The sequence below is a fragment of the Apodemus sylvaticus genome, chromosome 3, assembly GCF_947179515.1.
Source record: "Apodemus sylvaticus chromosome 3, mApoSyl1.1, whole genome shotgun sequence".
NCBI lineage: Eukaryota > Metazoa > Chordata > Mammalia > Rodentia > Muridae > Apodemus > Apodemus sylvaticus.
Genome location: NC_067474.1, coordinates 70,786,096 through 70,813,208, shown reverse-complemented (window position 1 = coordinate 70,813,208; position 27,113 = coordinate 70,786,096). Strand labels below are relative to the sequence as shown.

Genomic DNA, 27,113 nt, shown 5'->3' with positions numbered 1-27,113 from the left:
TCCTTGGGCCGGGCGCGGCGCGAGTGGGAGCGAGCGCGCCGGGAGCACGCAGGCGCTTTGCTCCGGCTGGCCCTCGGCCGGCGCGCGGCGCGGGAGCAGCCCGCAGCCGGGTCCCCCCGCGGCGCTCTTCGCGGGGCAGCGGCCACGCAGCAGCTGGCACCGACCGATCGCCCCAAGCGCGCGGCAGCGTCAGCGGCGACAACAGCGGGACGGTCTCCCCCACGGGCCGCCCGTGCACGCTCTCTCCCGCGCGGCTACTCTCGGCGGGCGCTGGCCGGGCCGACGCGTCCCGCGGGCGGCCGGAGCGCGGCCTCGGCCTCGGCTGGGGCGGGAGCGAGCCCGGGGCCGCAGCCCGCGGGAGGCGGCGCGGCTTGGCGCGGCGGGCACTGACGGCGGCGCCGGGCGCTCCCGGGCGGCGGCGCGGCGGCAGCGCAGGGGGCGGAGGCAGGGGGCGCCCCCGGCCAGGATGCTGCGGTTCCTGCGCCGGACCTTTGGCCGCCGCTCCATGCAGCGCTACGCGCGGGGCGCGGCGGGGCGCGGGGCCGCCGGGCTGGGGGACGAGCGCGACGGGGGGCCGCGAGGGGGCCCGGCCGCCGCCGCCAGCTCCTCGGTGCTGCCCGCCGCGCCCGGGGGCAGCGTGTTCCCGGCCGGCGGCGGGCCCCTGCTCACGGGCGGCGCGGCTGTGCACATCTCCGCCTCAGGAGCTGCCAAGGCCACCCTTTACTGCCGTGTCTTCCTGCTCGACGGAACCGAAGTGAGCGTGGACCTGCCGGTGAGTGACGCGGCGCGTGCGGGGCACTGGCAGCCTGCGCTCCTTGGGGCAGAGCCCCCTGCCCCAGTGTTTTTTTTCCCCTCTGGGAAGCTTCCCGGGCCGCTTTTGGGGGACCCCTCCCCCATCTTCTGCCAGTCTTCCCCAGCCATGAACCCTCTTGGACCACACGCCTGGGTATGCTCTGGGGCCCAGTCTTTGGCACCTTGCATCGCAGGGTTGCGGCGCCCTTTGGCGACCACCTAGGTTTTTTTGTGGTCCTGCCCCATGCTACCCCATGCACAGTCCCTATGCCCCCTCCCCTTGGCGCAGGTGGTCAGCATTCCCTGTCAATGTTGGCCTTCCGATACTGGATTGAGTAGAATTTTTCAAGCAACGCAGGGCTGTTCCGGGGTATCCCGCTTTGGGTGTCAGGCCTCGGAGGAGAAGAAATCCTTGCCTGCTGCTCAGCAGGTGTCCCAAGTTTGGGAAGAGGCTTAGGGAACAGTTTTACTGCTCTGCCTTCTGCCTATTCCCTGTGGATGGCCCCCATAGGGAGTCTATCCCAAAGGGCTCCCGGGCTCACAACCTCGCAGGGAGTGGAGCGACTTGGGAGCCAAGTCAGGTCAGGTCAGCTTTGAACGGAGAGAAGCCTTGGCGTGCTGGGGAGTTGGCTCCGGCCCCCTCTGGAATGGCCTACCCACTCGCTCCCATACCCGGCAGTGTGCGTGGGATGCGCAGGGCATCCCGGGGTGTCAGCACCAGGGCCTGCGTCCTGGCCACACACCCACAGGTGGTTGCACCCGGGCCCAGTTCCAGTGGCAAGCTAGGCCAGCGCCAGTGTCTCCGACAGGGAGTCCAGCCGCCAGAAGAGCCTTTCTCTTTGGGGCCAGTCAGATCCGATCAAAGGATGCACTAACGGGCGCCCACTGCGCTGCGGCAGACGGTGCCTTCGGGAATCTTTGGGCATGACAGAAGACACCGCAGTAATTGAGCTTTAGAAGAGTTACGGATTGTCTGGAGCATTTAGGTCTTCGGACAATCTGGAACTGAGTGGTAGGAATTCTTTGGACTTAAGGAGAGAACACTTAACCTGTAAGGGTTTCAAATGGGGGAAAATCAGCCTTGCTGGCTTGGGCTCTAACGCTGCGTCGTGTGGGTTTAATTTGGAGAGTTTCAATTTATGGTAGTTTCATTTTTGTAGTTCCTGTGCTCCATAGGAGAGCATTTTGTCATAAAAATATCCTCGAGAGGCCTTTTCATAGAAAAGGTGCCAACATTTTCCCAGCCCAAAGCTGTTGTCTTTTTAAAAGCATGCATGTTACCGTAGCTCCTCAAGAATGAGGCTTTCTAGCTCTGATGCAGAGAGCAGCCTGCGAGCGAGTGAGCGAGTGAGCGAGCGAGCGAGCGGGGAACAGAGGCTAGGTGAGTAGGCAGCTTGGGTTGAGAGAGGATGTGGCGCAGTTTGCATCTGGCAAAGGAATGATATCCTTGGGAACTTTGTCCGTGCCCCTTGCTTGGTAGTTTTCTTGTCTTTTCCCCAGGGATAATTGGCTTATAAAATGTATTGCTCCTGTCAGGTTTGTGTGACAGGCTTAAGTGGTGTTTCTGAGATGAAAAATTGCTAACGGAGTAAAGTGCCTGTGTGCTAAAGAAATCCAAACAGGTACATAAATGAACAGGTTGGGTTGCTGACTGACTGCAGCTGTCGGGGCCGTGGGGGAGGGGAACAGTGATGTCCTAAAAGGCTTCTTCCCTTTTTTCTAAAAGGGCACAGAAGAATCTCTGCATCTCAGGGTTTCCTTCAGATGGTAGATCTTTTTGATGCTTTTTCTTTTTTAAATGTGTGATTTAATGAACCTCCATTTTATGTATACAAACAGACATATGACCATGCACCGTGTCCATAGACAAATAAAAAGCAAAAGCTGGCTTTGTCGCGTGAGCTCTCAGGGAAGAAAGATGGAGACAAATTAATTGCCAGTGAACACAGCTCATTGATTTAAGGATTTATTAGATATCGGAATTGCATCAGTAAATCTCCTCTACTAATCTTCCCAGATCAGAGTGCTAGTTCCTGTAATTAATTCTCCTGGTTATGTGGTTTAGCGCCAGGCAGTGGCTTCCCTGTGAATTTGTGGTGTTTGTTCCTCAGACCCACTTTGCTAGATTCCTTTTCTGTGGGCATTTGACCCCACGCATGCTTGTTCTGGCTCTGGATTTTTACTGCTTTCTGGGCTATGGCCTTGGCTAGCTGCTTGTCACACAGATAGGATTTACCTTTGACCTGATACCCCTAATCTTCGTCCTATATTGGATCACTCCCATAAAGACCTGGGGACTAGCCGGGCATAGTGGTGCAGGCCTGTAATCTCAGCACTTGGGAGTCAGAGGCAGGCGGATTTCTGAGTTCGAGGCCAGCCTGGTCTACAGAGTGAGTTCCAGGACAGCCAGGGCTACACAGAGAAACCCTATCTCAAAAAACCAAAAAAAAAAAAAAAAAAAAAAAAAAAAGGTCCAGGGACCTAGCCAGACTATGACTCCTTTGTAATTAAAATCCTCTGTTAGCTTCAAGAAGTCCTTTGCTCTTTGCTCAGCATACACAAGTGGTAATGTGTTGTCATAAACCTTTTCATTAGCCCCTCAGGAGAGACACTTGTGTTCCAAAATGGCCTCAAACACAGTAACACACTCAAGTGTGACCAGCGTGTGGCACCTCGAAGCACTTACTCATCGTTTATATGGTGTCTCGAGTGTGCTGAGCCACTTACTGTAAACACCAGGGTCAGGGAGATATGGCCTGGAGGCTCCTGGAAGACACCTTTGGGAAGATGTTTTGTATTCTAAGTGATAGTGGAAGGAGAAACACTCCCTGGTGGCATGGTCCAGAGGGTTGAGATGGGCAGGTTGGGGGTGCAGGATGTGAGGCGGGTGTCGGGTAAGAAGGACTTCCTGAACTCTTTGATGCTTAACATGGGAGCAAGTTAAATCCAGTTACTTGGCAAAGCCGTGGTCCAGTTGTTATGATTAATAAAAGAAGATGCCAGTGTCATTTTCCTAGTGAATCCCCTCCCAACCGACTTGGAGTTGGGTGGTCTGGCTGGTCTGGCATCCTTGGCATGCCTGGATGTTCTGGGTCCTTCATGTAGAGAGTCAGAGCTTTCTCAACACTGAAAAAAAAGTGAACAAGAAAGTCTCACCTATAGTTTGCAGTCCAAAGTGGGCCCAGCTTCCAGGTACCGCCAGCAGTGCCACCCTGAGCCGTTTTCTCTTCAGAAACCCAGCCCTCTCAGGAAGGGCACCTCCCTCTTGTTAGTCCAGCTATGCTCAGCCTTCAGGTGTGGTCTGGTCAGAGGGAGCCAGGCACTTTCCTTCTATGAATGCGTCTGCAGACCCAGTGGCGTGCTTGGCAGTAGCACCTACTGTTGACTCATATTAGCTCTCTGTTGACTAAATGCCTGGCATGGTTTGTGCTGGGGCCCTTCTGCTCAGCCCCGCCTCTGTTGCCTGTGTGAGTGCCTGTGATCTTTCAGCAGCCCCATGGGCAAAGCTGTTGGGACCAGTGGCTTGCCAGTTAGCACTCCCGCCATGCCTTGCAGGGAAAGGCTGGTAGGCCAGTGTAGCATTTGGCACAGTTGCTCTCGCTGTATCTGGAACTTGGCATTGACTCACTAGGGTACTGTGCAAACGCGGAGAATGTTGGTGTTACTTTATAGCCCGACTGCCACCTTGGGCCACTTGGGCTCTGAGCATTGGCTTCCCCGGTTTTAAAATGGGGAGATGAGATGATTAAAAACAAATTAGAATGCCTCAGTAAGCAGCAAGGATTGGAGGATTGCTAGAAAGTCATAATTTTATAAACGTCTTGTCCTTTTCTGTGGAATGTGGAGAGGTTAAAAAAAAAAAAACCTGTAATATGGACTTTAGAAAAACAAAAGTGAGCCGTAGCAGGCAGGCTTCCCATTGGCTGGCTCTTGTTTGGTGATTGGAAGCTGTGTGGGAAATGCTTATTTAAAAAGCTTCATTTTGGAAGGGAAAAGAAGCCTCCCTCCAGGCTCTTAGGACTGGGAGAGCGTGCATGGCCCAGCACGAAGGCCTGCCTTAGTTAGGAATTGAAAAGGCCATCCCCATCCAGTACCGATATGGGGGACTGAGGCCAGCACCATAAGGTGACTTCCCTTTGGTCACTCGTTGGAGGGTTGGAATGGGCTGCTCCCAGAACACATAGCAGGCCAGGCTGCAGGAGGCTGTAGTTTGTAAGTTTCTCTCTCTCTCTCTCTCTCTCTCTCTCTCTCTCTCTCCCTCCCTCTCCCTCTCCCTCTCCCTCTCCCTCTCCCCCCCTCCCCATGCAGAAAGCGTGTATGGGTGTGTGGGGGTGTTTCTGACAGTGCAGGTTTTTTCATTCAGTGTATAATTTTTTTTTTTTTTAATTTAAGATGGTTTCAGTGGTTGAGCGTGGTGGCGCACGCCTGTAATCCCAGCGCTTGGGAGGCAGAGCCAGGCGAATTTCTGAGTTCGAGGCCAGCCTGGTCTACAGAGTGAGTTCCAGGACAGCCAGGGCTACACAGAGAAACCCTGTCTCGACCCTCCCCCCAAAAAAATGGTTTCACTGTTGCCCAGTTTATAACTCCCAGATATCCTCCTGCCTCAGCCTTCTCTGGGACTGGGACTGCAGGCATATCTTAAATGTTTTCAATTTATCTGAGGAAGTGTGTGTGTGTGTGTGTGTGTTATTTTCCTCCTCAAATATTTGCAGGGCTCTCGGGTCTGGAGAGGCTTCAGCAATTAAGAATACTGGCGGTTCTTCCAGAGGACCCAAGTTCAATTCCCAGAATCTACTTGGCAGTGCACAACTGTCTGTAACTGCCAGACCCACAACACTCACCTGGCATACAGTTGGTGCACAGACACACATGGCAAGCAAAACACCTATACACATAAAGTAATTGCATTCAAAATTTAAAAAAATTCCGCAGAGTTCATGCCTAGCATTCCAGGTTCAGTATTTCAGGAAGCCAAGTTCCTGACTAGTCACAGTCCTCCACTGCAGGTGATGCTGATTGATCTCTTTTGTCCTTTTGCATTCTCTAATGCATGCACTCTGTCTCTGGTGACTGCCAGAGGCGACTGCATTAAACCCAGGGTGGGTGTACCTGCGAGCTTGTGTCTGTATGTGGTGGCCACGAGGCAGTCTTTGACCTGGGTTTCGAACCTGTGTTTCAGAGAGCTTGCTTTTGCTATAGTGGAGTGGAGGCTGGGCTGGAGGAGGGATTTGATGCCAGCTACACTATGGCAGTACTCCAGGTGAAGGGTGAGGAGGGCATCCCTGGGAGAAGGGGCAGAGGGCCCTGGGGCAGTTAGTTCATAGACGGAATCAGGTGAGCATGTGGGGGCAGGACAAGGTGCCAGTGTGGGGCATGCGTGGGTGATAGGCCTACCCCACCCTCCATTGTGGGAAGAATGAGGGGGCAAAAAGACCCCCCCCCCAGGTCTGGCTGCTTCAGCTGCCCTGCCTGGTCCCAGTCTTTTCACATAGGTAGGCACTGGCCAATGACAACCTTGCAGCTCTTGCCCCGCCCCTCGCCAGACCTTCAGTGGGACTCTTGGTGTCTGTCCCCATGGTCATGAGGTTTCTGTAAAGTGTGCCTTTATTATAAAAGGTAAGCTGAGCGGGAGTGAGCGAGGTGAGTGGTAGGCATCCTTCCCTGGGAGGAGGTGTCAGAGACTGCCTGAAGCTGGGGCCACCCTGTTCAGCGTGGGGACGGGAGGGGTGTGGTTGGTGAGTGGGGGATCCCCGGGTCTCTTTCAGGACCAGTAACATGACCCTCCAAGAGGTACAAGCTCTGAGCAAACATTAACTTGCTAAGTATTTCCCATGTGCATAAGCTCCTGTCTCTGGTTTTAAAATAGCAGAAGGCCATGGGGTGAGCTTTTTCCCTTACCTTCTTGTGTGAGAACTTAGAAAACTTCTACTCTGGTAACAGAAGAGCTCCTCCTCCTCCTTCTCCTCCTGAATGTGTCCTTCCTACTGCTGGAGCTCCTTGGCTGGCTGGCTGGCTGCAGATGTCCCCTTCAGCTACTCCACTCTACCCAGAGAAAAACCCTCTTCAAAGGGGTCTATGCTGTCTACCCATCACACATACCCCCACCCCACCCCTGCCGGGGTCACCTGCTGAATCATCAGTGTGTTTTCTCAGGTTGGTGTAGGTCCCACTCCTGTCATCTCACAGCTAGAAAGTATGGAGAGGCCAGAGATGTTAAAACAGCTTCTCGTATTTCGTGAGAGGTTGGGACCTCCGGTGACATTGTGCTGTGTCTCCATCTGTACTTTTAATCTTTGTGTTCATGTGGAAATGTGTATTTTGGGTGATGAACTGAAAAGGGCTGCTTGGAGAGGCTCCGTTGACCTTGACCTTACAGTGAAGCCGAGGGCCTCCACTTGTCACACTCTAGGAATGTGCAGCAGTCTGCTTGGTCCTCTGAGCGCCCTACTTGGGTGAGAAGCAAGCTTGGAGTCCTCCCTAACCCCCCTGCTTTCCCTCCTGTTGGCAGTTCTCTTGAGTTCCTTGCATCAGGGAACATCAGTTGGAACAGGGTGGTGGTTAGTTTTAAGTGTCAACTTGACACAATGTATAACAACCTGGGTCCTGCTCTGGTGAGGGATTGTATGGATCAGGTTGACTTCCACCCTGACAGTGGGGGATCTGGGGTCTTGGCTGTGTTAATTGGTACAGGAAGAGGAGCCTCAGCGTGGACAGCACCACATTGCCTTGAGCTCCTGTCCAGAATTGTGTAAACATAGAGGTCAGCTTGAGTAGTAGGTGTGCACAGATTCATTCTCTCTGCTCGACTGTGTGTGGGACTAGTAGGAATTGTGAATTAAAAACCCCCTATCCAGCCGGGCGGTGGTGGAGCACGCCTGTAATCCCAGCACTCTGGGAGGCAGAGGCAGGAGGATTTCTGAGTTCGAGGCCAACCTGGTCTACAAAGTGAGTTCCAGGATAGCCAGGGCTACACAGAGAAACCCTGTCTTGAAAAAACCAAATCCAAAAAAACAAAACAAAAAAAAAACCCTATCCCACCCCCGCCTCCCTCCCCCTGCCTACCAATCCTCCTCCCCCCCTTTCCTGACCTGGCATTCCCCTACACTGGGGCGTCCAGTCTTCATAGGGACCAATGACCTCTCCTCTCATTGATGTCTGAAATGGCCATCTTCTGTTACATATGTAGCTGGAGCAGTGGGTCCCTCCATGTGTACTCTTTGGTTGGTTTAGTTCCTGGGAGCTCTGGGGTTACTGGTTGGTACATATTATTGTTCCTCTTGTGGGGCTGCAGACCTCTTCAGCTCCTTGGGTCCTTTCTCTAGCTCCTCCATTGGGGACCCTATGCTCAGTTCATTGTTTGGCTGTGAGCCATGGTATTTTGGTCCACCTTCCAAGAAGGATCAAAGTATCCACACTTTGTTTGGTCCTTCCTTCTTCTTGAGCTTCATGTGGTCTGTGAGTTGTATCTTGGATATTCTGACTTTTTGGGCTAATATCCACTTATCAGCGAAGGCATACTGTGTGTGTTCTTCTGTGATTGGGTTACCTCACTCAGGATGATTTTTTTTTTTCCAGCTCCATCCATTTGCCTAAGAATTTCATGAAGTCATTGTTTTTAATAGCTGAATAGTACTCCATTGTGTAAATGTACCACATTTTCTGTATCCATTCCTCTGTTGAGGGACATCTGGGTTCTTTTCAGCTTCTGGCTATTAAAAATAAGGCTGCTATGAACATAGTGGAACATGTGTCCTTGTTATATGTTGGAGCATCTTTTGGGTATATACCGAGAGTGATATAGCTGGGTCCTCAGGTAGTGCTATGTCCAATTTTCTGAGGAACTGCCAAACTGATTTCCAGAGTAGTTTTACCAGCTTGCAATCCCACCTGGGAGGTGTTTTCCTCATTCTCCATGCCCTTGCCAGCATCTGCTGTCCCCTGAGTTTTTGACCTTAGTCATACTGACTGGTGTGAGGTAGAATCTGAGGGTTGTTTTGATTTGCATTTCTCTGATGATTAAGGATGTTGAATATTTCTTTAGATGTTTCTCAGCCATCCAGTATTCCTCAGTTGAGAATTCTTTGTTTAGCTCTGTACCCCATTTTTAAAAATAGGGTTATTTGGTTCTCTGGAGTCTAACTTCTTGAGTTCTTTGTTTTTTAACCTGCCAGCTAAACCCCCAGCTCTCTGCTGTAAAACTCAAGGATACCAACAATGCCTTTGTGTGCATTCCCAGGACCTAAGATAATTCCAGGACCCCTGAGCACAGATGCAGGCAACAGAAAGGAAACTAGGAAAGGAAAGCAGTCACAGTCCTTAATGCTTGTAAAAGCCTCCAGCCTGAGCTGGTCTGTTGGATGTCGGCTGGAGCCTTGCCTGCGGCCCCTCTACTCCAATGTCTCTAATCGCATCTTCAGCCTCTGCGGTTCCTCTGCAGCTAAATGTATCATCTTACCTGGTCACTTGATTTCACAAAAATTTTGTCACTATTTACAAAAATTGTTTTTCAAAGTGATTTTGCTTGTGCAAGGTAATTTTCTGTAATTAACAAAGTCCTATGGAAGCTCTTCCAGTGTGGTGGTGGTGGCGGCAGTGTGTGTGTGTGTGTGTGTGTAGGGTGGGTGTTTTTCTTGAGTCCATAGTCAATGGTAGACATGTAATGCATAGGAAACAGTACAAGGGAGGGGCCGCTGAACTGTGTGCTAGAGTTGGAAAAGTTTTGGTGCCCATAGTGACTGGGGCTGTCCCAAAGGATACATAGTAGCACAGCTGTTGTGTTTTGCTAGAAAATATCTGAGCAGCAGGTGCAAAGGCATAGAGGATAGGAAGGGGAGGAGGGAGCCCACTGGCTGTTTGGGCTCCTTGGGGGCACGTATGGAGGACTGTAAACTCTGTGTGCCTTGTGAGGGACCTTTGAAGTGCATGAGATCCTGGATCTGTGCTCAGGAATTCTATGAAGCTCACGAAGACTGTTTTCCCCAGAATTTTATAGGAGAGTCAGGCTTAGCTGGCAAGTTAGGACACTTGCCTGAAGCCACAGAGCTAGCAAGGCCCAGCTCCAGGCACAGACAGTGGAGAAAATGGTCTGAGAACGGCCTGTCAGCTCATCTGGGCATGGGATGGGTGATTGGCTCTGAGCCTGTCGCAGGGATTCACAGGTGCATGGGGACCCCAGGGTCTTATGAAGATTTCTAACTTTGAAGACCACTGGGGACTTCCAGAGCTTGAGGTCACATTTTCGGTAGACAGAGTGCAGTTTCTTTGTTTCTTTTTCTTTTTGTTGGTTTTGGTTTTGGTTTGTTATTTGAATTTCAAGACAGGGTTTCTCTGTGTAGCTCTGGCTGTCCTGGAATTCACCCTGTAGGACAGGCTGGCCTCAAACTCAGAGATCCAGGAGTCTGCCTCTTGAGTGCTGGGATTAAAGGCATGTGCCACAACCAGCCAGTTCTTCTGACTTGAATGTCAGTCAGTCTTCAGTACCTAGGTCAAAAGCAGTCTTCATAAAGAAGTGTCTAGCCTGGTGGTGGTGGTGCACACCTGTAATCCCAGCACTCTGGGACGCAGAAGCAGGCAAATTTCTGAGTTTGAGGCCAGCCTGGTCTACAGAGTGAATTCCAGGACAGCCAGGGCTACATAGAGAAACCCTGTCCCCCCCCAAAAAAAAATCAAATCCAAAAAACAAAAAACAAAAACAAAAACAACAACAAAAAAAGAAGTGTCTAGTAGAACATTAAAACTACCACCAAGAAAACCAATTTTCATCTTCCTGTCCTGCTGCATAGCAACTGTTGGGTCACATTCTGTTTCTTTTAGTCTTTGTATAAACGTGGCAGGTTTTGTTTTGATTTGTTTTGTAACCTGGGAGTTGAACCCACAGCCCTATACATGGCTAGGCAAGTATTCTCTATTGTCAGGCCTGTTCTTTTCTTAGCAAAATATTTCCCAACTGTACAAGGCTTCCTGAGTTTCTCACCCTCTGCGTTCTGCTCTGGCTGACTTAAATCTGCCCTGCCTCTCTGTGTGTGGCAAGTGAGTAATACCTGCCGCTGCCTTTTCTGTCTCTGGGGGTTGGAGGTTGATACGCAGAGCATCTGCTCTGGTGCCTGTTAAGCTCCATGCCTCCCAGGCTCACAGAATCTGTGTCATTTCTTTAATGGCCTTGCCTGGCAAGGTATCACCTTCTCCTTCCAGGGGGTTTCCAGAGAGCAGATGGCCACAGGCCACGTGCCCGGGAAATGTGGTCCATCCGGATCCCGTCTGGGTTTCTGGACTCCCTTTCGGCTGCTTCCTCCAGCTCAGGTGCACAAGCAGTCCCCCTCCTGTTTCACCTCGTGTTCCTGGGAACTCCCAGGGAGGACCATAAAGTCCCCTGGCTCCGCTTCACCACGCTGTCTGTCTCTGGAGTTTGCCTTCTGAGCACTTTTTGCTGGTTCTTTCCGCTGGTCCGTCCTAGTTAGTGTGCACAGCTGTTTCTTCTTATAGTTAAGAACTGGAGGATTCCTCGGGGTTCTGGCCTAACATGGTGGCACCCAGTGATTGGTTGCCACAGAAAGCTGAGCTTGGTCCTAGGGTTGGGGGTCTTGCAGGCCTCTCTGACTACACACCCACAAGTGCCTGTAGAGCAGCCATCCTGAGCCTTGTGATGCTCTTCCAGACCCTCATCTGAGCGTTGCCTTCCGTGTCATGACCTTAGCTTTTGAGTGCCCTGATAATGCCAATGTGCCTCCTGTTTTCTTGTTCAGCTGCACCTACTCTAAAGTAGAGCTTTTCAAAAACTTACAAGGTAACACGGAGCTTACCATGGTAACAATCTTACCATTGTAACAATCTTACCATTGTGACAATCTTACCATGGTGACAATCTTACCATGGTGACAATCTTACCATGGTGACAATCTTACCACTGTGACAATCTTACCACTGTGACAATCTTACCACTGTGACAATCTTACCATGGTGACAATCTTACCACTGTGACAATCTTACCATTGTGACATTCTTACCACTGTAACAATTTTAAGTGTATGGCTCTTATACTGTCCACCTCTAGAATGTTTTTCTTTTCTTAAATGGAAACTCCAGCCCCATTTGAACACTATCTCTTCATCTTCCCTATCACACAGTACTCCCCCCTCCCTACCCCCTTCCCCCAGATCCTTTACAGTCCTCCCTGGGAGTTCCCAGGAACACTCAGTGAAACAGGAGGGCTGCTTGTACACCTGTGGTGGAGAAAGCGATGAAAAAGGGGTCCAGATGGACCACACTTACCAGCATCCTTGTTGAGGTGCTTGAAAACAACCTTGCCTGGTGTTAAAGGGCCAGCTTACCCTCCTCACTTCCAGGCACGGAATCCCAGATCCTGGGGCCCAGTATTCTACTTTTTGTCCCTTTGAAGTTGACTGCTCTCATCTCATTAAGTAGATTCCTACAGCATTTGCCCTTTGATGTAAGACTTGTATCATAATACAGAGGGGTACACTCTCAGCCAGCCATTAAACTGAGCACAGGGTCCCCAATGGAGGAGCTAGAGAAAGGACCCAAGGAACTGAAGTGGTTTGCAGCCCCATAGGAGGAACAACAATATGAACCACCCAGTACTCAGAGAGCTCCCAGGGACAAGACCATCAACTGAAGAGTATGCATGGAGAGACCCATGGCTCCAGCCACATATGTAGCAGAGGATGGCCTTGTCGGGCATCAGTGGGGGAAGAGGCCCTTGGCCCTGTGAAGGCTCCATGCCCCAGTGTAGGGGAATGCCAGGGTGGGTGTGGGAGCACCCTCATAGAAGCAGGAGGATGGAGATGAGATGGGATGGGGGTTTTCAGAGGGGAAACCAGGAAAGGGGATATAGCATTTGAAATGTAAATACATAAAATATCAAAAAAAAAAAAAAAGGCTTGTGTCATTTAGCAGCAATCCTCCTGGTTGTGGGCTGCACGCTGCATACCCAAGTCTGAGAATTTTATGGGTTTTGGACTGCATTACCTCAGACTTCCTCATCCAGTAGTGCTGCTGTCTTTGGAGCTGTGGATGCCCTCAGCCCCTGTCTCTTGTTTTTATTTTAATTAATTAATTAATTAATTAATTAATGACCGTGTTTGGGGGCGAGAGTCTGTGCACATGCCAGGATGCATGTTTGGCAGGTAGAAGACAACTTGCAGGACTTAGTGCTTACTCTCTACCATGTTAGTCCCAGGGCTCGAACTCAGATCCTCAGGCTTGGCCGCAGGCCCTTACCTGCTGTGCCCTTACCTCCTGGTTGCTGGAACTGTGGTGTCTCCCTTGGGACTTGCTCTGTGCTCAGTATCTTCTAATCCTGTCTTAGTCTGGCGGTGGTGGTGGTAGGTAATGAGCCAATTTTCTTTCTCCCGTTACAATTTTTTTGTCAGATTGTCCAGTATTCCAGTATTGGCAAGTCTTCAGTCCAGCGTATTAAAAAGTGAAATATAACTACAACAGAAATTTTGTTGAGAGAGGGTCTCACTCCAGTCCGGGTTGATCTAGTGCTCACTCTGTAGCTGGTGCTGGTCTCAGCTCACGTCTAACCTCTTGTCCTCGGCCTCTGCAGTGCTAGATGGGGCCACCATGCCTGGTCAGATGTCCTAGAACAGGAAGAATTTAAATCTGAACAATACAGTGAGGATCGTTGTACCCCCACCGCCCAGCTCAGGCCCAGACCAATCCCCATGTAGAATGGCTCTGAAATGCTTTGTGGGGTGCATTCCTGCTCCTCTTCCCGAAGCTTGCCTTCATCCCCTCTTTCTGGCCAAGGACTTTGCCTGAGCGGTACATTGTTTGTTTCCTGTGCTGTGAGCTGAGGTTGTATGTTTTTTAGCCCTGTGTTGAAAGACCCATCTGTGATGATGAGGCGCCCGGGGTGCTAACTGCTCTACAGCTATTCTGCTGTGTAACTGTCATGGGTCCGGTTAGCCTTTGGAGACATTTGGGATGTTTTCAGTTTAGAGCTATTTGGAAAAAAAAAAAAAACCATTTTGTCAAACCTCCTTGACTTGGTCCCCAGGTTCACATGGTGCAAGGATGCATAACTACGGTGGTGGGCGGGACCTCTTAATATTATGCCAAGTTGTTTCCCAGCATCCCAACAACTTGTTAAGACATCAGTGGTCTCTCCTACTCTGGTATCAGGCATTCTGCACTGTTTTTCATTTGTTTGTTTTATATCTGCAGTCCAGTGGGAGTGACAGCACTGCTGTGGTCTTCCTTTTTTGGTGCTGGGGATTGACCTGGGTCCTCCTGAATGCTGGGCAGGGCTCCCGCTCCTGAGCCGGTGCCCTCCCCTCCCACCTTCACTTTCCTGTTAACGTTAATGGTAGGATGACACGTCAGTCACCCGATGGATCTCCTGGATTACTTAGGTTAGCCGCAGTGCCTGCCTTTGCTACCACTGTGCTTTCCCAGGGTGCTGGGCCCTTTCGCCCTCACACCTACTCCTCAGCGAGCTTGTCTTATCTCCCCCCTCTGAGAACGCAGTCGGCAGGCTTCCTTGGCAGCTTCTGCTTGCTGAAGATGAGTTGTCTGTGTTTGACTCCGCTGTCAACAGCATGAGCTGTGTTAGCAGCTGCTGGGGGCTTCGGGTGAGCAGTGAGTGGTGAGGCAGAGTCTTGGCTTCTTCTCCCACGTTCATGCTGGTGTGTGTTTGTGTGTGCACACGCATGTGCATGTGTGTATTTGTACATGTACGTGCATGCACAAGTGCGTGCCTGTGTGTGTGTGTGTGTGTGTGTATACACATGAGTACATCTGCATGTGGAGGCCAGAGGACAATTTAGAGTGCTATTCCCCAAGTGCCACCCACCTTTTTGTTGTTGTTTAATATCTCCCCGTGTGTGTGTGTGTGTGTGTGTGTGTGTGTGAGTGTGTGTGTGTGTGATTGTGTGAGTGTGTGTGATTTGTGTGATATGTATGTGACACAGCGAGTGTGTGGAGGGCAGAGAACAACTTTGTGGACTCTGTTCTGCCTTTCTTCCTTTGGGTGGGTTCTGGGTCCCCAGCTTATTTTATTTTATTTAGACCGAGTCTCTCATTGGACTGGATTCTGTTACTCTGGCTAGTAGGGGAGCCTCAAGGATCTACCTGCTTGCTTTTCAGCATCACGATATTGCAAGTGTGTGCTACCATACTTTACATGGGTTTTGGGAATTGAGCTTATGTGCCCATGTTTTTAAAGTAAGTGTCCTGCTGACTGGGCTGTCACCCAGAGCTATATAATGGACTCTAAGTATGGACCGTGAGGAGTCGGTGTTGACCCACATACTCTGTGACTGGTTTATACCTGCGCTCTGGCCTTCCCCAGTGACTCTAAAATAAATTTCAGATATGCTGTTTCAAACATGTACTTCATTAGGTATCTCTGAAAGAAACGCTGCACTTTAAAAAGTATTCACAAGTCTTTGAAAACATATCAATATAAGTAACAGGTGCTTTTAGGTATCATGTATTTTGCTAATGTCACGACTTCCTTTGTTTTTTTTTTTTTTAGCAGGGTCTAATTGTGCTTTGTTGACAGTCTCCATGAAGTAGTTGGCTAGCCCTCTCTCCTCTTTCAGATTTCATCTATTACTGTATATGTGTTGCAGAAGCTGAGACATCTGTCCTGTATATGTTCCTAATTGTCTGGATTTTGCTACATTTGGTCACCCTGGCAACTGGTTGCGTTTGATGTGTATGGCACTGTGATAGGTTTCTGATGCTCAGAAAGTGTGGGTGGGGACACATAACTAAACCTGATATGGATACTCAGTGGGAAGGCCTAACACATAGGACCTGGAAGAAAACTCCCGGATGGATGGAGAATATCATGGAGAGACTCTGTGCTCCGAGGGCGAGCAGAGGCTCGGCAGAGGCTCAGCTTTTCAGGTGGCTGGAACAGCATGTGCAAAGGCACTGGGGCTTGAAGCAGCATGTTCAAGGCTCCTGCTCCTTGCTCTGTGCCTGCCAGCAAGCCCAACCCTTTCCCACTGATCTTGTCTCTTTGAAGAGGTCCAAATTCCTCTCCATAGATGGGAGGAAGGAACATTTTCTTTTTCTTCTGTGTGCTTTTGGTTTCCTCACCAGCTCTTTGATGGACACTTTTTTATCCTGATCTCTCCTGTCTGGGTACCCTTTACCCTTACAGGGAGCCCTCTGTAAGCCCTCTCCATCTCTCCCAGCTGGGTATGCCAGCATGTTTCAAGGAACACTCCAGACAGAATGAAGCCATCTACCTGTGGGTCGGTTGGAATGCCTGAGTGTTAGGCTTCCTGGAGCCAGTGGATACCGCTGGTTCTGAGGTGGATTTGCATTTCCAGCTGCCTGAAAATGCCCACTGCTCTCTCCATCGCATGATGAGAATATAAACAGGTTGGCTCTGGGCAGGCGGCTGTTTCAGATTTTCTTGGTGACACCCACTCATTTAGCCGCCATACACTTCCGGAGGCTCCATTATCTGCCTCTTCTAAAGCAGGCAGGGGCTTCTAAAGCAGCCATGGCGGGGTTCTCTGGCCTGCGATATGGACACAGATGTCCTCCGGGAACCTGATATCTGGTAAAGGCCCAGGAGTTAGTTATTAACCTGCCATGTACTCTCAGCTGCCCATCCCTGGCTTTCATCAGCCGCAAGCCTTTTATTGCTCCTGTGGGCTGCGGCTTGAGACCAAGACTCATGCAAACCTGCTCTGTATCTGTTAGTCAGCACCAGTGCCTCTTTGATGACAGTGAGGATGGTTGGTCAGAGTTCAGGGAGGGGCCCAGGCTGGTTTGGCACTGGGGTCCAGGTCAGGCATCTGAGCTGCCTAGTGACAAATCTCTAGGGCAAGGAGATTTTAAGGGATCAGGACTGTCTCAATGGGAACAGGAGGAATCTAAGGTTGGAAAAATGTTTTCAAGGATATATTGCTATTCTAGAGCTAGGGATTTGTTGAGCTTTGAATCCAGAAAGCCTTAGCATTGTGAGTAGGGGCCAGACTCACTGCCTTCCCTGCCCCCATTTTTCTGCATTAATCTGTAGTCTTAGCCTAGTGTGAAGTTGCAAACAGGCATGCCTGTCCTGTGATCTTGGTCCTGAGGGGGCCGAGGCAGGAGGATCATTACACAATGTAGGGCAGCTAAGGTTACATCATGAGACCCTGTCTGTAAAAGCAGTGACATCTAAAGTAAAATCTATAGTCTTGCCGGACTGTGGTAGCACTCTTTAATCCCAGCACTCTGGAGGCTGAGGCAGGAGGATCTTGTGAGTTTGAGTCCAGCCTGGTTTAGAGAGTGAGTTCCAGGACAGCCAGGGCTACACAGAGAAACCCTGTCTGGAAAAACAATAACAATAAAAACCCAACCCAACCTAACCCAGCCCAACCCAACCCAAAAAACTGTGTAGTTTCTTCATTAAAGAAAAATGGAAAGTGTGTGTGTGTGTGTGTGTTTGTGGGAGGTCAGAAGACAACCTTGGGTATTGTCCTAGCCCTTTACTGTGAGGCAGGATCTCTTTCCTATGTCCATCAAGCTGGCTGGCCTGTGAGCTTCCAGGGATTGTCCTGGCCCTGCCTCCCATCTCTGTGTAGGAATGCTGAGATTGCAGATGTGGGCAGTTCTGCACCTAGCTTTCTTAAGGTGGGTTCTGAGCATTTGAACTCGGGTCCTCACACTTGCAGGGTGAGAAGTTACCCACTGAGCTCTCTCCCTGTCTTGTCTTCTCTTTTAAAAGAAAAAGGATTGTATGCACTGGAATTACTGTACTGTGCTGTTTGAATTATTCCCTCACAGGGAGCGGAGCCTTTCCCATTCAGGAGTTGCCCAGATGGCTAGAGTATTCCATTTACCAAAGAGACCTGTTCTGTTACTGCTATTTCATTTTTTTTTTAAAAGAAATAGGCCATAGAGCCCCCAGCTTCTGTCAGACCCTCTGTGGGGATGGCAGATGCTCAGCACAGCCCCACTTCAGGAGCACATGCAGGGCAGGGGACAGGATTGTCCTTGGCAAGCTTCATATGTTTCCTTCTCCTCCTAAGAAAGAGACAGAGAGGCTTGTTTGGTTGTCCTAGGTAAACCTGCTACAGGTTTATTACTCTTCCCAGACTCCAGGACTCTAGGACTCCCACCAAAAGGACACAACTGGTGGTGGGTACCCCTTCCCAGTCACCCCAGACTTCAAATGGTCTGAGCCCTTGGGTCATCTCTGTGCAGTGTGTCAACCTTCAGAGCATCGTGGCCTCAGTCCTCGGGTTATAATGATGTTATTTAAATTTTTACTTATTTGGTTTATATGTATGGGATTTTTTTGCCTGTATGTATGTCTGTGTGTCATGGGCATGCCTAGTGCTTGTGGAGGCCAGGTGATGTGGGATCCCCTGTTACAGACAGTTGTGAGCTGCCATGTGGGTGCTAGGAATTGAATGTGGGTCCTCTGGAAGAGCAGCCAATAATGGCCTTAACTACTGAGCTGTCTCTTCAGTTCATGGAATAGTGATTTTTAAAGTTTTCATATATTCTAGAATCTCCTGGGGAGCTTTTTAAAGTGCATTTTCTGGGACACACCTCAGGTTCTTGGTAACCCCCAGGGTTACTGGATATGGGTAGGGCAGGATGTTATCCTCAGAGTGTCTCAAGGCTTCTAGGTGATTTCTTGGGCATCATAAAAATGGAGAACTAGTGTTTTATAGATCCGCATCTTAATAGCATGCGCGCGCGCGCGCACACACACACATATCAGGTTCTCCCTTTTCCTAGTTTTATTTTGTACCTCTGGTACCTCTATGGCAGAGTTTTAGATGTTCTAATTTTAGGAGCACTCTATAGCAAGATTTTGTCCCCATACCCTATAGCTAGAACCAGCAGAACCAGACTTGAAACATTTTCAGGTGCAAAATTAATAACCCCGAAGTCTCTGTGGCTGTGACCTTGCAGTCCTTGAGTCAGAACTCACTCACCACCCAGTGTGCCTGTTTGCCTTCCTTTTGTTATCTGCCTTTTTCTTTTCCCCCCTCCTTCCCTCACCCTCCCTCTTCCTTCCTTCCTTCCTTCCTTCCTTCCTTCCTTCCTTCCTTCCTTCCTTCCTTCCCTCCCTCCCTCCTTCCCTCCCTGACAAAGTTTTGCCATGTAGTTTAAAGCTACCCTGGAATTCACTGTGTATCTCAGACTGGCCCTAAACTCCCAGAAGTCCTCCTGCCTCAGCTTCCTGGGTGCTAGGATTCAGGTGTGTATTGGTATTGACTTCTTTTTAGTTGGCTCTTGCCTCTCCTGGGCTCACCCATCTCAGAGCTGTCAGCCTTTGCTGGAGCTCCTCATTTGCATCCCCCCCCTCTTCCCTTCCTTCCTGGGGACTTGCAGGAGGGACACTTTTGCCACAGGCAAACCAGATGTGGGATAGCTGTTCTTTGTATGTCATTAGAATAATACTGGCCTTTTATTTTTGCAAATGATTTCTTGTTGTGGTAAAGCTGGTGTGACACAAAGTTTAAGGTGAATGGCGTCTGTTATGTTCTATGCTGTGGACCTTGTACCCATTAAGCTGTCACTCCCCAGTGCTCCCTTGCTCTAGGCAACCTAATCTTTTGTCTTTGTGGATTTGCTGACGTTGGGCATTTAAGTAGAATCCTACAATGAGTGGTAGTTTCTGTCTGCCAGCCTTGACTTAGCATAATGTCTTTACGGTGCACCAGCCATTTTCCTCTGTAGTCTGTGTCACAGATAGTCCTATTGGCACCCTTTCTGTACAAATGAGGAGATGGATTACAGAACAGTTAAGCCACTCCCAGAGTGCACACAGTGAGCTCACATAGTCTATAAAGATCCCTGGCTCCCACACTAACCTGCTAGTGTCTCCTCTTAACCTTGACCCTTGGAGCCTGTGCTAGCTTTGGTGCTGTAAGCTCAGCCTTTGAAGTTGAAGGGTAAGAATGACACTTTATGAGAAATTCTGAAGCCCGTGCATAGCGTATGATACAGCTCTGGGAGCCGAAGTCACCTGTGATGGAGCCTCGTGGGGAGCTGCTGAGCAGGACTGTTAGTTCAAAGTCCTTGGCTTCATTGGACTGGGCCAGTTTTGATATGTGTCCCCCAAAGGTTAAATGTTGAGCCTTGAACTGTATAGAGTGTGGTAAACCAACTGGTATGGAAAAACACTGTGTGTTGAAAATGATGTGAGGGCTCCCAAAGGTAGCAGTTACCCTGAATCAAGGGTATCCCCCAAAAGCCATGTTTTTGCTGTTCCAGCAGAGCTCCAAGCTGCATGCGAAGCCACCTGGCTCCGCTCCATGGCTGCCAGGTGCTTTGCAAGGTTGCATCTCCCTGTTTTCTGGAGGAGGTAACAAGAGTATCAAAGAGCTAAGTCTCCGCTGGGATCTTGCATCCAGAATGCGATGGGCCCAGCAAGCCTGGCTCCAGCTTTCTGTGCTTCCTCTTTCAATATTTTCTTTAAAATTTGGGGTAGAGGGCAGTTTGGGAAGGTGGCTCAGTCTGTGAAGAGTTTGCCTAGCAAGCATGAGAACCTGAATTTGGATCCACAGTGCTGTGTAAGAAGCTCGGTGGTGTGTGCCCGCAGTCTCGGGGCTGGGGGGCCAGAGGCAGGCAGGTCTTGAAGCCCTCTCTGGCCACCAGCTAAGATGACTGTAGGTTTAGTGGGATAGGGTGTCTCAAAAAAAAGACAGTCAACACAGGATGGGGTTGAGAGTGTGGGGCGTATAGGAGATGTAAGAAGACATACAGGAAGTGGAATAAGAAAAGAGACAGGGGCTATTCTATACAAGATTAGCTAGCGACAGCAAACTGTGTCAAAGATGATCTACCAAAAAAACGTATTTGTTTAAAAAAAATGCTATAATCATGCGTCAGGAGAGATGGCTCAGCAGTGTTTTTCTAGAGGACCCAGGTTCTTTTTGTTTTTTTTGTTTTTTTTGGGGGGGGGGTTTGTTTTTTTGGATTTGGTTTTTTGGAGACAGGGTTTCTCTGTATAGCCCTGGCTGTCCTGGAACTCACTCTGTAGACCAGGCTGGCCTCGAACTCAGAAATCCACCTGCCTCTGCCTCCTAGAGTACTGGGATTACAGGCGTGTGCCACCACTGCCTGTTGAGGACCCAGGTTCTATTCCCAGGGGATCTGATGCCCTCTTCTGACCTCAGTTGGTGCCAGGCATGCGCATGGCATACATATATGCATACAGGCAAAATGACTGTAACATAAAAAGTAATTCTAAAATATTAAAACAGAAAATGCCGCAATAATATCTATTTGTATACTGATTTAAAAAATGAAAGCAAAGTTGCAGAAGTGACTGAGACGTGTGATATCATGTTCCGGCCTGCACACTCACATGCAGCACCCCCCCTCCCCCCCAGTTCCCACAAACCAACACAAACTCCCTTCCCCATTTTGGTCAATAACATACATTACTTAGACCAGGAGGACAGAGTAGTCTGGTTGCTTAAATAGGAAAAGGAGGAAAAAATATTGTTTTTATTAGAAGAGGTGTTTACCTATGATAACCGTTCTAGGCTTTTAAATCTAAAGGGAGAACATTTTCCCTCAGGATCACAAAAAATGCAACCCAGTCACCCTGTCCATACCTCTAAGAAGGAAACTCATGTAATACATGTCAGTCTTTATACTGCACTGCCTCTTATGTTTCTGGGACAGCTGAGGGAGTCTGGTCCTTGTCATGGGGAAGGAGAACCTTAACTTGTCTGGAGTGATTCAGGAATCCAAAGTGACCCTGGTGGAGAAGACACTTACTGGGTGCATATGGCTCCCAATAGGATCAAGGATTGGCCCGTGGATCTTCCTGCGTGCTTGCACCTTCCTCAGGAGAATCCCAGGAGGCATGGTACGGTCGATGTAATGGCCAAGGAGATCGCTGTCATGGGCTGAGTAAGCCCCTTCTCTCTTATGCATTGACATCCTAGTCCCTATTATGGGATAAGGTCTTTCAAGAGGTCATTCAGGTATACCCAGAGACAGTCCTCCGTCCAACGAGACTGTTGTCTTCATGTGAAGAGGGGATCAGGACATAGACACATAGGGACCACTGAATGAGCATGAGGAAGAGAGTGGGCTTCTATAAGCCAAGGAATGGTACCTCCAGATGAACTAGCCCTTTCCACCTTGAATAGGGAGGAAATAAGTTTCTGTTGTGTGAACCATGAGTCCATGGTACTTTGTTCTGACATCTTGAACAAACTGATGCTGCAGCTGAGGCCTGGAGAACTCTGCTTGCTCTTTTGACTTTTGAGCTAGCTACCGGCCGTGTCGCCATGCCTTTCTGATGACCACAATATGAAATGGAATGACAAGCACTGTCCCAGCTGGACAAATGAAGCTCCGCAGAACTCACTGGGAGGGAAAGAGGCTTTGGTTGGGGATGGTTTTGATGGGGAGGTGGCAGAGTTCATATAGATGGTCTAGGTAGGAGTAACCTCTCTGAGGAGGGCAGGCAGCAGTGGCTCCTGGACCACTGAGCCTGGGGAGATGGGCAGGAAAGCCGTGGGCACTGAGTGTTCTAGGGCAGTGGAGTTAGGAGTTGCAGGGTGTTAAACAGCCCGCCTGTAGGCACGAGTGAGCTGAATTGCAGTTGTCAGTTGGCCTGGTGCTGGGCCTGGGTAGGAAGATGGGTGCTGAGGGGTTGGTTACAAACTTGGAAGCCAGTGAATTTGGTGGTTGGACTTAATGGTGGGACTTAGGGTGAGGAACAGATGTCATCCTTATCTGTGCATGGCAAGTTGCTGAGATTGAGAGCTCAGGAGAACACCTTAAGGAAGGGGTCACTGGATCTTTGCTTTTGTAAAGTTTGGTGTGTGTGTTTGTGTGTATATGTGTGCGTGTGCGCGCGCGCGTGCGTGTGCGCGTGTGCGTGTGTGTACATGTGTGTGTGTGTGTGATGTTTTTAAGGCACCACAGTCTCATGGAACCTTTATTCTGTGTTGGTTTACATGAGGCCAGCACGAGAGTTTAGTATATCAGACCCCTAAAAAGAGATCTAGGAAGATTTGAATGGAAACTGTAGCCAGGAGGACCAGTAGAGGAAATGGAGCGGACCTTGTGAGATACTCTCCCTGCCAGGTGCCTCCTGTGAACTCTGAGCCCAGAGTACCGGAGCATGGGTGTAGTATCATTGTCACCAGCTGGTACAGGTAAAGAAAGAGAGGGAGTGCCTACTCTCTGCTCTGTTGCCTTACACATGGAGGGTGTCAACACTTTCCAAGGAGAGAGACAAATCCGGCAGGCGTTTATTAAGTGGTGCTGTGTACTCAGAGTCAAGACTGACTGAGAGGGGTATCTTTCCCCAAGTTACTGGCAAGTTAGTGAGAGATGGTGCCTTTTACAGTTTCGGAGAACACTTTGGGTTTTATATAGTTTTACCATGAATTGCTGAGACAGAACACGGGAGGGGAGAAAGAGACCACGAAAGTCCACCTTGCTTTTCTGAGAATGGCAGAAGCCAGCTCTGTCAGAGCACTGGGACAGATGCTATGGACACAGCAGGGACAGAAACTGGAGTCTGTGACATAGGCACAGGGAAGACAGCCTGGATCTAGCAGTTCATTAAGAACCATGGCTCTGAGTCCCATTGGGGATTATACCTATCTGAAACAAGGATTCCAAGGCTTTCTGGGTATTTAGAGCGGTAAGTACAGAAAAGGTGACAGAGATGTGCTGATGCCAGCTTGGCTTAAGCGCGCTCTTGTCTTCTTTTCTTTTTTAAAACATAGGACATAAATCTCATAAATCTCAGGCCCAGGCTGGCCTGGAATTCCTGGACCAAAGGGGTCACCTTGCCTCAGCCTCCAGGCCTGGTGTGTACCACTGTGCCAAGCTCAAAATGAATTGTGAAGATGCATTTTGGTATTCATGCCTGTTCTACTGAGTACAGTTAACCTCACTGGAAAGGGGAGCCTGTGCTTCCATTTAGGTGCGGGTCTGAATGGGCAGAACTCATCTGTGGAGGAAGCAAGTCAGAATAGCCGCTGCCTCTGGTGGATGGAGGAGGGCCGGTCACACAGATGTTTCCATCTGTCAGACGGCTCAGATGCACGCATTTCTATAGAGACACTACTTAGTGCCTGTCCCAAAGAATTCTTATAAATCAGTGAAGGGCCAGGGGAGGAAACGATGGCATGGAATAGTGACCGTGGCTAAAGCCGAGGGGACAGGTGTTTATATTCCATTGACCTTTTGTCTGACACTGTCCGTGATGTAATTCCCCCTCTTCCAGTGGTGTAAATAGAGGCAGTTGATTAAGAAAGGGAAAATGCAACATCCCTGATGGTGGCTGAGGGCGAGTGAGCAGGGAAGACAAACGCGGAAAAGCCAGTGGGGAGCTGTAAAATAGCCGCCTGTCCAGTCTCTGTTGACTCCACCTTCCTGGAAACCTGTCTGCTGTACCCAGAGGAAGACACAGAGGACCAGCCCCGTCTTCCTGGCTATCATCTGGGTTTGCTTGTTTTCTGCTCTCATGGGCACTGAGAACTTTGGCTTCTCCCACTGTCCTCTGGCACTGGCCAGTCCTTTGCCCATCCCTGTTATCAGGAAGCAGACCCTCCCTTCCGCTGACTTTGACCGCTGAACCACCCATCATCGAGTCTCCTTATCTCCTCCCTGCTCTGTGTCCCAGGTCTTTCTCTTCTGTGAGTGAGCACACAAAAGGGGAATTCACTGGGTCTCATTTCTCTTCCTTCTAGAATTGTAAAGTGCCACCTGCGCCTTTGTTCATGGATGCAGGGCCAGGCTGGGAATCCGAGGTGCTCTCCCGGCACTCCAGTGAAAGATAAACACCCTGTGATTCCCTGGGTATGGGCTTCAGGACAGACACAAATAAATCTGTGGCGCTGAGGGGAGGGAGGGAGGGAGGAAGGAGGGAAGGAAGGAAGGAAACCTGGGAAGAGGCACATGGAAGCCTCCCACAGGTCGAAGGTTTGGTTCCTGTCCTGGAGGGTGGCTGCCCAGGCTGTCCACACCAGGGAGGGCCATAACTGGACCTGTGCATTTTCTATGTATGTCACACTTCAGGCTTTTTTTTTTTAAAGGCAACTAGAGGTCTAAGCAAAGTCTTAAAACAATATTACTCATTTTATATAAAAATTTGTATTTCTAGATTTTCATCAAACACTGGGAAAATATGGTATGTCCTCTGCCTTGCCTCAGAATGGCAGTTGATTGTGTCTTTGTGGTGACCCCGTCTCACCCCTTGTTACTACTTTTTGGTCTCTGCAGCATCCACTAGAAGTTGCCCAGAATGTCTGTTATTGATGTCCCCCCCCCCTCCTTTGCATGCTCTAAGTTTCTTAGCAGGCACAGGATTGGGGCTGGTTCAAGTCTGGTTCAGTGCCAGGGCCCCGAGGACCCGTGCCGTTCCAGGCGTGTTCTGCCTGCACTGGTGGAAGTTGAGGTTAGTTTATGACCAACCTGGGCAGTTACTATATTTGTTCTTAGGTGTTTGGTTCTGTAAATAATTTCCTGTGTGTGCATTCTATTTTAAAGTGACATTTCACAATAGGCCTGGTTCAAGGTCCTGCCCTGCTTGGCATTCCATTGTCCCTTACAAAAACGCATATGTAATTGGGGTGTATCCCCCCCCCCCACACACACACACTTAATGCCTGGGCAAAGCAGACTTTGTATGGTGAACTTACAGCCAAGATTTTAATCACAGCAGCTCACATTCATTGCAAATAATATGTTCAGGGAGACATTTTGATGCCTTGCTTGCAGACTCAAACCTGAGGGGAGACTGAGACTCACACCTTCCTTTTCTCCATGTGAAGTTGCGGTTCTTTCTGCTGCTCCTGAGCTTCCTGCCTAGGGCCTCTCTGCCTCTTTACCATCCCACCACCCCAGCTCCCCACCACCCCACCTTCCCACCTCCCCACCACCCCACCTCCCCACCACCCCACCTCCCCACCTCCTTACCATCCCACCACCCCACCTCCCCACCACCCCACCTCCCCACCTCCTTACCATCCCACCTCCCCACCTCCTTACCATCCCACCTCCCCGCCTCCCCGAAGACAGGCAGCAATTTTTACTCTTTGCTTGTGTTGTTGGTTCGTTTGTTTGTTTGAGACAAGCTGTCCCTCTGTAGCCCTGGCTGACCTGGAACTTGCTTTGTATACCAGATGGGCCTTGAACTCATAGGAGATCCACCTGCCTCTGCCTCCTGAGTGCTAAGATCAAAGGTGTGGACCACCACATGCGGCTACATTTTTTTTTTATAAAGATTTATTTATTCTTATTTTATGTGTTTGCATGTTTGGCTGTTTGTAAGTAAGTACACCACATTTGCACACCAAAAGAGGGTATAGGATGTTCTACAACTAGAGTTACAGGTAGTCGTCAGCTGCTGTGTGGATGCTGGGAACTGAATCTGGGTCCTATGCAAGAGCAACAAGTGCTCTTAACAGCTGAGTCACTTCTCCAGACCCTACATTAAAAACAACAACCAAAACAAAACAAACAAACAAACAAAAAACAAACAAAAAAAAAACCCAAAGCAAAACCCAAACAACAAGAACACCAAAACCACAGAGACTCCACCCCCACCCCCAAAAAAGAAAGATCAAAAGTTAAAACCCATCTATAAAACCAGCTCCATTTATATGTGCCTGCACCAGATGAATGGATAAACACGGTGTCAAAAGAAGAAATTTCCTCGGCTTTTCTATTCATTAACTTTCTGAGCCATTTACACACACACACTGCGTAATCCACCCTGTGTGTAACAATTGGTGTTATTCTCTTTCACAGAAAGTCAGAGACCTAAGGAGCATTGTGTATGCATTGTTGTTTGTGGCCAGGAAGCCACAGGCTTCCTCTTCAGTACCAGTGCCTAAGGGCAGCCATGCAGTGAAGGGCCCTGCTTACAGTGGGGTGTGCAGAGGTCCTGGATCGGTCTTGCCTGTCCATGGCATCCATGATGTCCATGGCGCGGGGACTGCTGAGTGTGCGTCCTCCTCGCACCCCCACCCCTCGGCAGCACAAGCCTCACCTTCCAGATGAAGCCGACTTACAAGGCGCAGGGTCTGAGGCTGGCTGTGCTTGGTTGTAGGCCTTGGGGCCTAGAGTCCAAGCTTCCCTAACTGGAAGCCCCAGTCCCTCCCTCAGTCAGTTGGCTAGAGCTGGCAAAGCAGTGTGCCACCTGCTGGGAACCTTAAACCTGGCAAGTCTGCACTCTTCTTCTGGTAACCGGAGTTAAGATCACACAGGGCATGTTCATCCCTGTGTCTTTCCTGTGTGTCTTGTCCTGTCTTGTCCTCTACTATCTTCTTTTTTTCACATGTAGTGTGTGTGTGTGTGTGTGTGTGTGTGTGTGTTGCACGTGCACCACCACCACAACAAAAAAAAAA

General features: G+C 49.7%; 1 protein-coding gene across 3 annotated transcripts in view; it reads left to right on the top strand.

Annotated features, from left to right (window-relative positions):
* Nucleotides 1-430: 430 nt before the first annotated feature.
* Epb41l4b (erythrocyte membrane protein band 4.1 like 4B) overlaps nt 431-27,113 on the top strand; it is a 160,146-nt gene continuing 133,463 nt past the window's right edge. For all 3 annotated transcript variants that reach the window (XM_052176524.1, XM_052176526.1, XM_052176525.1), the window contains exon 1: nt 431-772. In XM_052176524.1, coding sequence (XP_052032484.1) covers nt 467-772 — 306 coding nt within the window. In that variant the 5' untranslated portion in view covers nt 431-466. The remainder of the gene's footprint in view (nt 773-27,113) is intronic.